This window comes from Empidonax traillii, unplaced genomic scaffold (assembly GCF_003031625.1).
Source record: "Empidonax traillii isolate 1590-97213 ecotype Southwest subspecies unplaced genomic scaffold, ASM303162v1 scaffold45:size3623477, whole genome shotgun sequence".
NCBI lineage: Eukaryota > Metazoa > Chordata > Aves > Passeriformes > Tyrannidae > Empidonax > Empidonax traillii.
Genome location: NW_020955238.1, coordinates 2,885,498 through 2,899,981, shown reverse-complemented (window position 1 = coordinate 2,899,981; position 14,484 = coordinate 2,885,498). Strand labels below are relative to the sequence as shown.

General features: G+C 35.5%; 1 protein-coding gene across 14 annotated transcripts in view; it reads right to left on the bottom strand.

The window, feature by feature from the left end:
• Positions 1-14,484, bottom strand: part of AKAP6 (A-kinase anchoring protein 6) — a 269,123-nt gene that overhangs the window by 147,061 nt on the left and 107,578 nt on the right. For all 14 annotated transcript variants that reach the window (XM_027878788.1, XM_027878783.1, XM_027878784.1 and 11 more), the window contains one exon: positions 12,422-12,544. In XM_027878788.1, coding sequence (XP_027734589.1) covers positions 12,422-12,544 — 123 coding nt within the window. The remainder of the gene's footprint in view (positions 1-12,421; positions 12,545-14,484) is intronic.

Genomic DNA, 14,484 nt, shown 5'->3' with positions numbered 1-14,484 from the left:
GAGGTTCATTTTTGATGTTTTTAAATACCTTTGAGAAAAATATTACTGTTTCTAGGATTTTTTTTTTTAGAGCAATGGTACAGACAATTAAAAATTATCTGACTATCCTAGACTCTATAAATTTAGAATTTGAAAAAGAAAGCTTAAATTTCCTAATAATATTTTGCATTTTTTGAGAAATCTACAATATTACTGAAATACGGACTTCTGTATTTATCTACAGTTGAATGTATGTTTTGGCTAAGAATGCAGTACTTTTAATTATAACACTCACTGTGACAGATATAATTTAAACTGAAAATTAGAGTGATGGGAACAGTTTCTGGCAGAAAAGCTATGGGAATCTTTTGGCTGAGACAATCACAGAAGGATAACCAATCTCCAACAAATATTATCAGAAATGTTATGTTTTGAGGAGACAGTTTAAACACACAGTAAAGCTCTAAGAAAATGAAATAGAAGGGTGTAAACTTATTTTTTAATATATTCTATATACCAATAATTGTCCAGAAAAAAATACTATTACGAAAATTCAATTTTAATATTTTTAAATTACATTTCATTTGTCTTAAAAGAAATAGGACTTAAAACCATTATTGAAAAATACTGCTACTTTTGTGAGTCTATTGGTCCTGGCACAGTTACCTTCTAATAACTTGCTATGACAAAAAACAAGATATCAAGTCTGAATTTTTGGTTATGGTCTATTTTCTTCTTTCTTCTTTCTCTCTCTCTATTTTTTTTTTTTTAAGAGTTCTGACAACACAAAAAGTCTTTGAATTCACCAATAGAATTTGAATTAATAACCTAATAAGCTATGTAATAACCTGATGGAATGTTCAAACTCCTGAACACTACCTACCAATGATATTCAGTAAATAAAAAAATAACTAATATGTAAGTTGTTCTGATATTAACATGGAACTGGTCATAATTTCAGCATTTAGGAAAACCTCACATTTTTTTAATCAGGACTATAAAGCTTCCTTATTAAATAAGTATTAGTAGGATATGTAAAGGCTATGTTTTCCTGGAAACTAAATATTACATGTGAAATGGTTCCAGTCAATGTCTCCTTTGTTCACATTTTCCATAAAATCTAGGTGACTACAAAGAATTTTGTATTTTCTTCTTTCCTTTTAATTTGTATTTCTATCTCAGTGACACTCCACTTGTTAAACAGAACACAAGCACTATGGAAATGCTCTATGCAGCTCCATAGCCAAGGCTGAGCTTTACCAAAATAGCAGGGATTTTACCTTTGCATTTTAAGGAGAACATGATGAATCCTCCTCTGAAGGAGCAGCACCAACTATGTGTCTTTTTCTTCTCTGCCCAAAACTGAGAATACACCTTCCCTACAGCAATGATGGCCAAGGGGCCAATCCTCACTAAATGCTAAGCAAATCTCTAATGCCTAACATAGTGTGACCATCATTTTCCTTAGATGGACCACACATTTCCTTCTGTAACCAATGGAAGTTAGTAGATATTTTCTAAGAGTGAATAGCTAGTGGAAAGAAGATTTGGTCTTCTATCCCCTGGAACAATGAGAAAACTTTAAAAGACAATAACTTCTTGACTTTCTCTGAGGGTAATTCATTCCATTGGCATCTGTAAGCAGATAAAAATGGGCAAAATAACAGTATCACTGTCTATGTTGATTCACAACATCAGATGGTAATCTAAAATGCCTTTAAAATTGACATAAAACTGATCTGGGAACCTAATTACTGGTTCCCAGAAATCCCATAATCATCATCTCATGCTGGCATAATGCCATTGTAGATGTAGATCAGATGTAAGATGGTTTAACTGCTCAGATCATTTCTCTGTGTAAATTTATCATTCATTTAAACATAATATTAACTGAACATTCTGAGATGAAAATGCTTAATAATGAGCTAACTATAGCAATCCAGAGAATGATTTCACCTTCTGATCATTCATACACATTCTTCGCCTTTCATTTGATCTGAATGTACTTTTTTGTCTGGGAGGAATCAACAACATTTTTGAGGAGACAAAGTGTTGGGAGCTTAGTGAAGAACAAGTAAGATATATTTAAAGGTGGAAATGGTGGAATAAATAAGAAATAAGAAAGACTGACTAAGTGCTGATTAAGAGAAAGGGCCCCTATTATCTACTTATATTCCATGAATCTGAACACCAAGCAGAAAGCAGACTTAGTACTTTATCAGAGGTTATAGTAAATTAAACTAATGGAATTAAATTAAGAAAGAGAAAATTTAGGATAAATACCAGTGAAATTTCCACAGAAAGTCAGATCTATTAGATTGTTTAATAACTTCCTAAGGGAAACAGTGAAAGCCCTGATCCCTTGAGACCATTAAATCTAGACTGGGTAAAAATGTGACTGCAACGCATTGACAGAGCACGAACTTAGTTCTTCCACGTGCCACAGAGTTTGTAACAGGCCAGCAACACTAAATACAAAGGGGCAGGCTCCACTCCAGCAGTCCTATAGTAAATGATACTTTTGTAAAATTACTCCACCCCTTTCTTCTCTGTCAAAGGTTCTGCCATTCCAGTATTTGACAATCAATGCGTTTTTCCCTGTGTTACCTTTTAAATATGATTAGCACAATTTTCCTCATATTAAATACTTTATGTCCCTCAGTTTCTCATTCTCATTCCTCATTGTGTTTGTCATGTCTTAGGTAATTTAGCCAAGTTTTGAATGCATAAGTTTAGATATAGAGAAAAAGGATAGTTAGCGCCACTATCCTGGAAGCCTGTTTTGCAGATTTAGAAAATATAGAGGGTATTTTTGCAAATATTTTTATTTCAAACTCACATAAATTCTTCTGCCAACTCTAATTTATTTTCTGTGTTTCACTATGTAAAATCTTTGATTTTGTCTGTCTAAACATTTTACATTGTCAAAAAAAAACTTCACATGAGGCTTCCTAAATTGAATCTCAGTTTGTTTACTATCAAGAGGGATAGAAGAACCCATGCAGGAAATGACACAGGCAAAATGGCTATACAATTGCTAAGTTGCCATAATCATGGCGAATTGCACATGCAGGCCACTATATATAATGGCCCTTAATCATTTCTTGCCTTCTTGAGCTTCTTCAGAAATAATCTGCAAAAATCACACTTTTCTGAGTCCTTGGTCTGTCTGATCTTACAGATTTCTAGGTACGCTTCTTCTACCTGGAGACACACCATTCACAAAAACTATCTAGTCAAAATATGTCCACAACGTATTGTTCTACCATTTGCAGAAAAAAAACAACCAAGCTGTAACAGCTTTCCAAAACAAAGATAAATTCACATGGCATGGCAGCCTTGGTAAACATGGTATTACCATGTCAAACATAATATATACCTAAATAGTATTTAAACATAAATTTAGTAACTAACAGACCAAAAAGTACTCTCTGGCAATAAATAACACTATGCAGTTTTAAAACAAACTTTGGAGGATTTTAGTTCTATTTAAATTTGAGGGGAATATAAAGGAGATGTAATTTGTTTTATATATGTACAGATATAAGGGTTTATGCTATTTAAAGGTGAATGAAAAAAGCCTTCTTAGCAAAATTTAGCTAATAAATTAAGATCCTAAATTATTTAGCCAATTCACCTATAGAGTCAAAAAATGGAAGAAAAAATAAATATCATAGAAGATGCAAAGAAAAACATCTACCAATCAAAACCTTAATTCATTCCCTGGACTTTCTATATTTCTGCTGAATGCTTTGGTATTGCAAACACCAAAACACAGACAGAAATTGTGTTACTTCTAGTACTTAAAATGTGAATCATATTATGCATCTGAGAGACATAGCAGAGAACCCATGGGGGTTTACCATGGCTCTTGGCAGGTAAGTAAAAGCAAATATAGTTTAGATGCTACTGAAAGTGTGCTTGTATTTCCTTTGAGATCCCGGCATTATAATCTTTCAATGATTTCCAATCTCAGAATTTTATAAAAATAAATTTCATTTCACTTTCAAAAACAAATTACTGACTACATCTATATTGATAATACCAGCATACTAAAATTTCAGGCAATAGCATGCATTTGAATTGACATAAAAATTACACTTAACAGAGTTCCTAGATAAGCTTTATGCAGTTTATTAATAAAAGAAACACTACTTTCAAACAATTTTTAAAGGTATTTCAAAACTTGTTACAATGACAAATTTGTGTAAAGAGCATGACCAAGTTGTCATACATAAAGCTACAAAGCTTCTAAGTCAGAACTTATGTGAAATACTTTTCACTGAAAATTCCTGATCAAGTTAGTTCAAAGGATGTTATAATGGTAGTTTGATTTGATTATGTTATTACGAGCACTGAATCCCCTGATGCAAATCATTTCTTCTGCAGGCCAGGCACACAATGAATCCAGTGGAATCCCTAACTTTCAGCACTCAGGCAGTGTTGAGTAATAAAAGATAAAGTAAATATAGTAAAGACATTTTGGGATGTCTCGAAACCTAAGAGTTTTACAATTCTGGGTAGTAAGGCTTGAGAGGAGGTGAACATTTGTAACACTGCTGAATCAAGTCACTCGGCCTTGTTCAGCTTCACCAACAAGTGCAGATTAATTTAAACACTTTTCAAAGTCTGAATGATCTGCGTTTTATTGTTCTCTGACAATGTTTGGTCTTGTTTCCTAAGAAAATTATAATGGGTATTTAATATATACTCAGAGGAACATACCACCTGCTATATTCTTGCATGTAAAAGAATGCCCTGTTTTAAGGATCTCATCAGTTCCTCTTGCAAAGAAATAAACATTAGCTTAAAAGCATCCTGGATATTGGTGAAAATAAAATTTTAACTTTTTAAACCTCAAATATTAATGAATCAAAAGAAACAAAACAACAGAGCAACACAGTTGTTCTTGAGACATAGAATACACTCTATATTTTCATATACTTAGAATACAAGACTTCAAAATCCTCACAAGTGATAGAGTTAAAATTCTGGACATTACAATTTTCCATTTTTCTTCAGTAGAGACAGCAAAACTACTTTAGGATGACATCCTAATAATCTCTGCCTCTGTCCAGAGACAGCTGTGGCTCTCAGAGGTAGAAAAGCTGGGACAGCTTCCCATGGAATGAGTTAACAACTAATACATTACAGACAGGCCCAGCAAAGCTACCTTTTATTATGGGGTCCTATCGTCTTCCTATGCACAACTATGTAAATCTGGGGCAGTAGCAAAAAATGTCCTGGGAAGGTTTGAACTAATCAAAAACCAAAATAAATATAATCGAGGTTAAGTATCTATAAATTCGAAAGACAGGTTTAGAAAATAGTACCTTTAAGAGTACTCAGACTCCAGTAAACCATTTCTTATGCTACAGGCTTGCACAAAATAAACCTCTGGAGTGGGACTGTGTGGTAATAGCTGGTAGCAACAGTACAGGAGGACAGTAAATGGACCGTTCTTTTCTTCATTAAAAACACATACAGTAACAACAGATCTCTATCACAGTAGATCTCCTACTTCTTGATGCCAGGACCATAAACATGGCCCACTCCTTCTCCTTACAAAGAAGGTTTGTGTCAGCTCTTCTTCATTGCATGAACTCATGGGAAACATCTTTAGATCAAGTGCAGTATTTTTGTATTGGTCAGGACAGCAACGGTGTTATTAACAGGATATATACCCATTCTCTCTTATATACCTGATTTTTCTCTTCCTTAGTCACAAAAAAAATTGCTGAAATTCAAAGAACAGTGCAAACAGTTTAGAAACCTCTGTTTTTCCCACTGCCAGCAACTGTGCACTCCCTGGCTTCAGACTATAACACAGGTAGAGCCAAATGTATTAAAATGACATCAGCATTTCCTTTTTATGTTCTCAGACCCTTTAACTCAAGAAACAGAAAAAATTACTTAGAGGTCATTTGGTTTATGAGTTTTAAAAGCTGAATAATATTCACAACTGACAATATACATGTATTCCCTTTGTTTAAGTTTGTTGTCTTATTTCCTATAAGTCATTTTATGTGCCTGTGAAATCCGCCAAGTTTAGTCTGTATCTCTGATAGGTATGTTCTGCAGACTGCTTCCTATATAAAAGGACATACATTCAGGAATCCATGTATACCCAAAGTGCCTTTTGAGATAAAAAACCCCATAAAATTCAAAAATTCAAACTAACAATAGGCTAAACACATTCAAACTAAAGTCCTTAGACAAAAAAAAATATTAGTCCACTCATGGTGCTCAGACTTTCAAGCACCATCATCCTGCAGATAGTACACTACATTTTGAGAAAAATATCTAAACTGGCTGCCATGGACATTGGAAATTCCCATGTAACAAAAGCACTGTACATAAGTTAGCCATTTCAGAGGCTTTAATACCTTTAATAAAATTACCATTACCACTGCTACCACAAAGACAGTCAGTAGATTAGCCCAAGGCATGTGTATTTAACCTTATTTTTTCAATGAGAACAGAAATTTAATAATTCTCAAAACTGACATTTTTCAGAAAATGAGATTTTTCCAGGGAGATGAGAATGATTTTCTTTTTTCTCCAGACATAGCAAACTTGTTACAAACAGACAATCAGTTATCATGAAATATCGCAGAACCATCATTACTTCACCAACACAATTTCTTAAATGTGAAAATACAATCTATTTTCTGTATGAAAGTATTTGCTGTTTACAGCTAAGAAAGTGCTGAGCCATGATGTGGCCAGAAACATTTACAATGGACACAGAAAAATTCTTATTTCATTTCCCTTAAGATAATAAAATTCAAACATCCCCCACCCATATTTTAAGAAGAATTTAGTTCTAGAATGGAAATTACATCTAAACTCTATATACAGAAGGGAAGTAAATGATAATGTGAATCAACTTGTCTAATTTGTTTTGAAATACTAGTAATGCTTGGTCTATGATATTTTAAGACTGTAACAAGTAAAGTAAATATGGTGACTGAGAGCGTTAATATAATAAAACAGTTCTAGGCTAAAAAGGACTTTGATGTGGCACAAAGCCTGTGACTAAACTGAAGTAAAAATCACTGACAGGCATCTAAAAAGAAAACCAAGAAATTATGATTCATGGAAATTATCACTTAGGATATCCAAACCATGCTTTGCACTGCAATAACTACTCGCAATCCTTGTACTTTATACAGAACAATATTTGCTATTCTAGTTTTCTAGTTTCAACTAAACAAAACATATCTTTTACCCTAAAAAAAAAAAAAAAAAAAAAAAAAAAAGGCAGCAAATAAGCATTGTATGAACAATTGAATTTTTTTTCCCATTCTTTCCAAGGGTGGCAAGCAATTCCTCTTTGTACTATCTGGAGAAATAAAAAACTGCCAGCTGTCATCTTTTCTTATACCAACAGTTACAACAAGAGTAAAGTGAAACATCAAGAAAAGCCCTGAGGAAGACTTGGGGATATTGGTGGATAAGAAGCTGGACATGAGCTGGCAATGAGCTCTCACAGTCCCAAAAGCCAAGCACATTCTGGGGCTTCATTGAAAGCAGTGTGGCCAGTAGGTCCAGGGAGGGGATTCTGCCCCTCTGCTCTGCTCTGAGACCCCATCTGGAGTACTACATTCAGCTCTGAGGTCCCCAGTACAAGAAAGACATGAACTTTTTTGAAGCAGGTCCAGAGAAGGGCCATGAAAATGATCAGAGGGATGGGAGTACCACTCTATGAGTAAAGGCTTGACAGAGTTGGAGTTGTTCAGAGACCTTATGTCAGCCTTTCAGTACTCAAAGGGGGCTTATAAGGAAGATCACAGAATCACAGAACAGTTAGGATTGGAATGGACCTCTGGAGATCATCTAGTTCCACTCCTGAGATGAGAACAAACTTTTAGCGGGACCTCTTGTGATAGGACTAGGGGTAATGGTTTTAAACTAAAAGAGGGTGGATTTATACTACACATAAGGAAGAAATTTTTCACAAGGAGGGTGATAAAACACTGGCAGAGGTTGTCCAGAGAGCTAGTGGATGCCCATCTCTGGAAACATTAAATGTCAGATTGGAAGGGAGTCTGAGCAACCTAATGCCATTGAAGATGTCCCTACTCACTGCAGGGGGGATAGACTAGATAAGCTTTAAAGGTCCCTTCCAAAACAAACTCTTATATGATTCTAAGGTTTGCTCTTCTCCCAGTTACAAACTTAAATATGGGCAGGTTGCAGCCACAGTATTACTCAAAAGGAGAAAAGTGAACAGCCACTTTGAAAGAAACTACTATATCACATGGAAATTCTGACCATTCTTTATCTAGTTTTGAAGAATAAATGCAAGATCTGTCATTACTCTTCTTTGTTCTTTGTACTCAGGATTTCAGAATTTTACACAAATTCTGAAGAGTAAGACTGTTAGGACAAAAGTGCTTGACTACTAATTCCAAATTTCTAAGAAGACTTCACCCTAATTTTTTCTCTACTGAAAAATATTGTTTGCCAAAATCTACTAATAGTGCAAGAAGAATTTAAGAAGTTCCAACACATGATCTTTTTCATTTGCTGGTTCCCATTTAAAAGTTTTGTATTACATGGCTCTAAATACGATACTAGACACAGAAATGGTTTAGGCCAAAAGACCTGAGAGCTCACCACAATATGATGAACAACCAGAAGTTGTTCAGCAAAGAGAAAATGAAGTACTGTGTTAACAACAAAGGAAAAAGTTGAGACTACAGACAGAATTAAAAGTTTCAGGCCACAGCAAATATATATAGTGCCTCTTGTCTAAACATTTTCCTCAGCAGTTCTTCACATTTCCTCATTTGCTAGCTTACTTCTTTTACTGTGCTAAAACAATGATTCTTGTCAGGCCAGGGATAAAGTTAAAGTTAAATGTCTGTTTTAGCAAACTAAAATGGTCGAGAGCAATATGGTGAATTCTTATTTGTCCAGCCAGTACGAAAGTCTGCTTGGTTTCACAAGCACAGCAGTACCACCTAGATAGATGCTTTTAGCTCATAAGCTGCCTTCAGGATACTGTTTTTGATGAAAAGTGATTTGCATACCACCAGTCTGTTAGTAGCTGATTTTGATCAGGTTGCCAATGGGAAAGAATCAGCATAACAGAAAAGGAGATACAAAAGATAAAATGAATCAGAAACCATTTCCAGAAGTTCCTTTTTTGGTAAGGTAAACGAAGTTATCTTTTCATTGGGAACTGATCTGAGCCTAAATGTTCACAAAATTCAAAACCTGCCTCACTTTTGTCTCTAGTAGGACTGACTGAGGCCTTTCTGAGAAAGTAGATTTCTCCTGAAAAACACCCTGTTTTATGAAAACATATTAGTGTTTTCGACATCTGCTGGCTTGGGTGGCTGCCTGCAGAGTGCCAGATGTTCAAGTGGTGGCTGCTCCATGTCAGCCCTTCCATACGAATGGGAAGCACGCAGCTCCCAAATCAGTTTAACTGATGTTACTCAGTTGTGAAGACCTGTAAAATTGAAAGAATAATTTCAATCACTATTCCATGGATCTCTGATAGCATTTTCATTTATAGCTTTGTGCTTTGGTGTTATCTAAAATTAAGCATATAGCAACTTCTGTTCTGCAGAACATCAGGGAACTTGGTGTTAAAATTTGCAAGAAAATGTTCTCCACGCTGAAGATTGCCTATTGTGGCACACATTCAAGATGTAGACCACCTTTCAATTTATAGAAAAAGATGATACTATTTAGCAATCTGTATGGTTAGTCATCACAGAAAAATCTATGGAGTTTAAGTTGCAACTGTGACTTAAAAATGATATTCCATTTTTTCCTACAGTCAGTAATTATAATTGTAGTGTATTTGGATATCAGGCCTGTGCCTGTGTGCACACAGTGGATTTAGTCATGTATTCCCTGGGTGACCCAGGAACTCCCCAGCTAGTCTCTGCACAGATGATATAATCGGGGAAAAACGGATCAACTTGAAGAATGGCTGCCTTCCACCTTCACTATTTCAGGAGCTTCAGACAGTTACAGAAATGCCTACAAGCAGCTCCTGCTGAGCCAAGGGCAATAGACAAACACTATTCATCTGCTTCAAAGTGTTGATTAACATCCTTGGTGGACAATATTGTCAGACCATATAAAAGAATTAAGCAACATTGTTTGGGGAATACTACCAACTTAAGCTGAAAGAATGTCATGCAATGACACTTGTAACAGAGACTTACATCGCCATCCTGTTCAAGAGATTTGACTCCTCATGAGAGCATTACCTGACGCAAAGATTCAAATAAGTTTTGTTGTACATTGAGCTTAATGTAAATTGAAGTTCATATACTTCTGTTTAAACACAGATTAGGATGTCTGACAGATAAATGCCAGTGAAAAGCTGACAATCTAATTAATAAAAATAACTATCTTCCCCGCTATAAAAATGCTCTTTTTTCTGCTGTGTAGAAACCGGTATGATATTTTCCGAAATCCAAAAAAGAAAACTCAGAGTTATGTTTTTTCAGGTTATACAGTGGGTTTTTCACTGGTTATAGATGCAATAAAAATAATTATAATATTTTCCAACTGAAATTGATCTGCTCTTTAGACATTTTACTTCTACAGAGAAAAACCCAACTAGTTTCATAACATAGTCATCCTGAAGCATATAACTGTTTTCTTTCCCCAAAGATATGCAGATATAGAGAGTGTAGCTGGGAACCTAGGTACTGGCAGGGGAAAGTGAGGTTGTACAGGTGCCCATATACTCATTTATTCAGACTACCTCTAGCAATGAAGCAGTTGCCTCTGAGCTACTATTCCACATTCCAGTCTGATATAGATGGGTTTGGCCTCACCTCTCAGAGAACCACATGGCAAAGTTGGAAGTCATTTGCCTACAAACAAGCTACCAAAAGAAAGGGAAAAAGACACTGACTGTCAGAGGTACTCCACTTGGTGATTGCCCTGTTCCTGGAATATATTTCTTTTTATCCAGTCAAGAGTGAAAATTGCAATTCTACTCATAAAAACTTATCTCGATGGAAGTTTCAGTTGCAGAGTACAAGGAAAACAAACTGACCAGTGCCTTTCCTGAGGCCTGATTTTACAACATGCTCTGTATCTTCAGAGTACCTGAAAACATAGTGGGAACCATGGGACCAAGTGTGTGCAGCATTAGGCAAAAAACTGAACTCTGCCCCAAAACCCAAAATCCACAACGTAAGGCAAAAATGCAGCATCTTCATACTGCGTTTAATAGACTACCACAATTTACTGACTGCCCCTGGGTGCTACTACAGCAGAAACTGCTTAAGAGGAAAAGGCACAAGAGCTTTCTTTATAGCTGAAATTCTGAAGATAGTTTTCAATTTGGTTCTAATTGTATATGTGGTTATTACAAACTTAATTAATTTAATAATGCTCACTCCAGTATTACACTAGGGATTAGGATGACATTTTTTCCTGTAATCCATCACGTGACTTCCTGGGGCTGTCAAATACTTTTCTACCATAAGATTATCAGAGACTGGAAATGAGACTGACCTTTGAGGGTTGATGCTCTGTTGTGGGCTCAGCTAATGTACTGTTTTATCTAGGTGGGACGTCTAGGTCATTGGCTAAAAGTAGTGCTATCACTGTGTATCTTCCATTTCATACTGGCAAGAATTTAAGATTTTGGCTTCACTTAATTTTCCATTCTTTTTTTGTTCCTTTTACCAGCTATAGTAGTTTACCTGTTAAGACACCTACCCATTTTACAGCATACATCGAGCTCTATTCTCCATCCTCAGCATTAAATCTTACTTTTGAGGACTTAATGCCTGGTTTAATGCAGCTCTTTGTTTCACCTCCTCATAACGAGAAACAGCTCTTGGAAGAATTCAGTGAAAGTCCCATGAGGTTTATCAAATATTTCTCAATCTATAAATCTATCCTGTAATATATTCAGAAGATTATTCGTCCAAATGTTTTCTACTTCCACTCAATGTTTTAGCTTTTTGTACAAGAACAAGGTTAGTGACAGTTGTATTAATTACACGACAGAAATGCACATCAAATAAAACTATTAACTATTTCAAATTTTTATTTATACTACTCTGTACTATGTTAAAAATGTGGGAGAGAAAATAAGTTACACACTAGAAAGACTTTTGTTAATATTACAGTGGAGTAAAAATCCTTGAATGATCAGCAGAAAAAACATTATCCTTTCTCCTTTTGCTATTGCCATTTTCTTACAGTTTTGGAGATAAATTCTGAATTGTAATGTAATTCTGACTTTTTAATTTAATTTTTACAAAGCTATCAGTACATATTTCAAATACAGAAAATAATTTGTTGGTATTTTCATTAAAATAAACTGTAATGCTGCAAATCTTACATTAAAATATAGATGTGCACTATTAATTAAAAAATAATAATCAAATAAAAAGCACAGCAGAACACTTCAATTACTGATAGTAATCGTAGTATAATCTTGTCCTACCAAGTGTGTCTCCAGGTACAGTTTAAGGCTGTCTGTCTCTGCTTTAGGAGGAGTCCAGTTCTCTGTTGTTTCCATGGCTTCATTTAACCAGTGAATGAATTCATCCAGTTTGCTTACAAACCCCTTACCATGTAAGAAAAGAGAAAGAACAAGAAAAGCACATTTGTTAGCAAAACAGCAATGTGAAAAATGTATGCTCAATTTTATCAATTTTTTTTTTAGCCAAGAGAGTACAATTTTGCCTCTTAAAAGCATGCAAAGAAAAAATAAAACAAAACAAAAATAAAAAACCCACAAAGAAAAAAGAAAGTGGTCTTCTAGTAAATGAGAAACAGAACAGTGTTTCTGGGGATAATCTAATGTGATATTTTGGGACAGACAATGTGAGATCCATATGACTGCGATGAAATGGAGAAAACAGCAAAGTTTTAGAAGTTTTGAAGGGGATATGTAAACATCTTCATAGAGATTATAACGAAAATAAACTAAAGAACTTGCACTGGGCAGACAGGGTGCACTATGAGCACTGTAGGTTGACAAAAGGGCTGAACAAAACTGCATTAACAAGGTATAGATAATGGACTGAGGGAAAAAATTAGTTGTCAGAACTTGAGTGTTGTGACTCCTATTTTGGTTCATAGGATGAGAGAAGAAATCAAACAGTAGATGAGGCAGAATATATAGCATTTAATATAAATATTACTGATTGCATATGAGCCACACAGATGGTGCTCCATAGAAGATAGGAGCTCCTGCTTCTCAGGAGCACCATTTATTTCAAGATTAGTACCAATTATATTGTCTGATTAAAAATAGTGCCCCTGAATTTACATGATTGGATGATACTATAGGCACATACTGAGTACAGATAATTTTACCTAAGTCTTATCCACCATGAAGCAAGAGAGTAAACGGAATAAACTGACCGTGATGTTTATAAGCACCCTGAAAATTAACTCTGAAGAGGAATGTCCATCTATTGCAAGCATTGTAAGACTAGATTAAGTTAGTTCTAATACTGGTTATATTACTAGTCATTAACTATGAATTTCACATCATTGTGAAAATTTTATTTTCAAGTTGGATAACTCAATATACACAGTATCTCACTCTGACCACTTTATTTATGGAATGATTTCTGCTAATTATTAGTCCATTCAGACAGTTAAAAATAAGCTAAGCATGGAAACTTTAAAGATTTCTGAGTGACTCAGGACCCCTTCTCTGAAGTTACACATGAAACTGGAATTCTAAACAAGACAGAAACAGGAGTCTGAGCAGTAGGTGCACAGCCATGTTATGGAATAGTAATAACATAGACCAAGTAGAGCCATACTTCTTCAAAATTAATGATAGTAGCGTCATTTTGGCCCAGCACTGTGCCAAGAAGGGTCCAACATTCAACTCTTGGCTTCCAGGTGAAGTGGCAGTACTGCTGAACAAAAGCTAGCCTCTGGCAGGAAGCTGCAGTGCATACTGCAGGCCTGGCAGCAACACTGAGGCACTCTGAAGACTTTAATTATTATTTTTTTATGTGAGTACCTACAAGATCTCATGATGAGGACACTATTGTAATCTCTATTCATGGAATCCACTCTATATCAAACCATTATAAGGAAGAAAACTGTTACTGTGCAGATTTCATTGTAGGCTGTTTATCTGGACATTCCAGAAAGGGGGAAGGAAGACAGGGAAAGCAACCCAGTGGCTATGGTGACTGAGACAATGTGCCTATACTGTGGGGCAAGAATGAAGGTAGCTACATCTCTTCTCTCCCACAGCAGGCCATGCCACAAGGGTTACATTCCCCATGTCAAGACATGGCACAGGGTAGGGGGCAAAATGTCCTCCTGGCTCTATTGCTTGCTTTCTTCCAGTTCACAGTGGAACATAAGGGATGCCAGACTGGCAGAGGAGTGGGAGACGTGAGCTGAGGGGGAGAGGAGCAGGAGGGGTAAAGTCCTTCTTGTCCCTCCAATAAATCTCTGCCTGCATTTTAGCAATGTGCTGTCCTTGAGAGACAAGGTGATATGGTAAGCACGAAAAAAAAAAAAAAAAAAAAA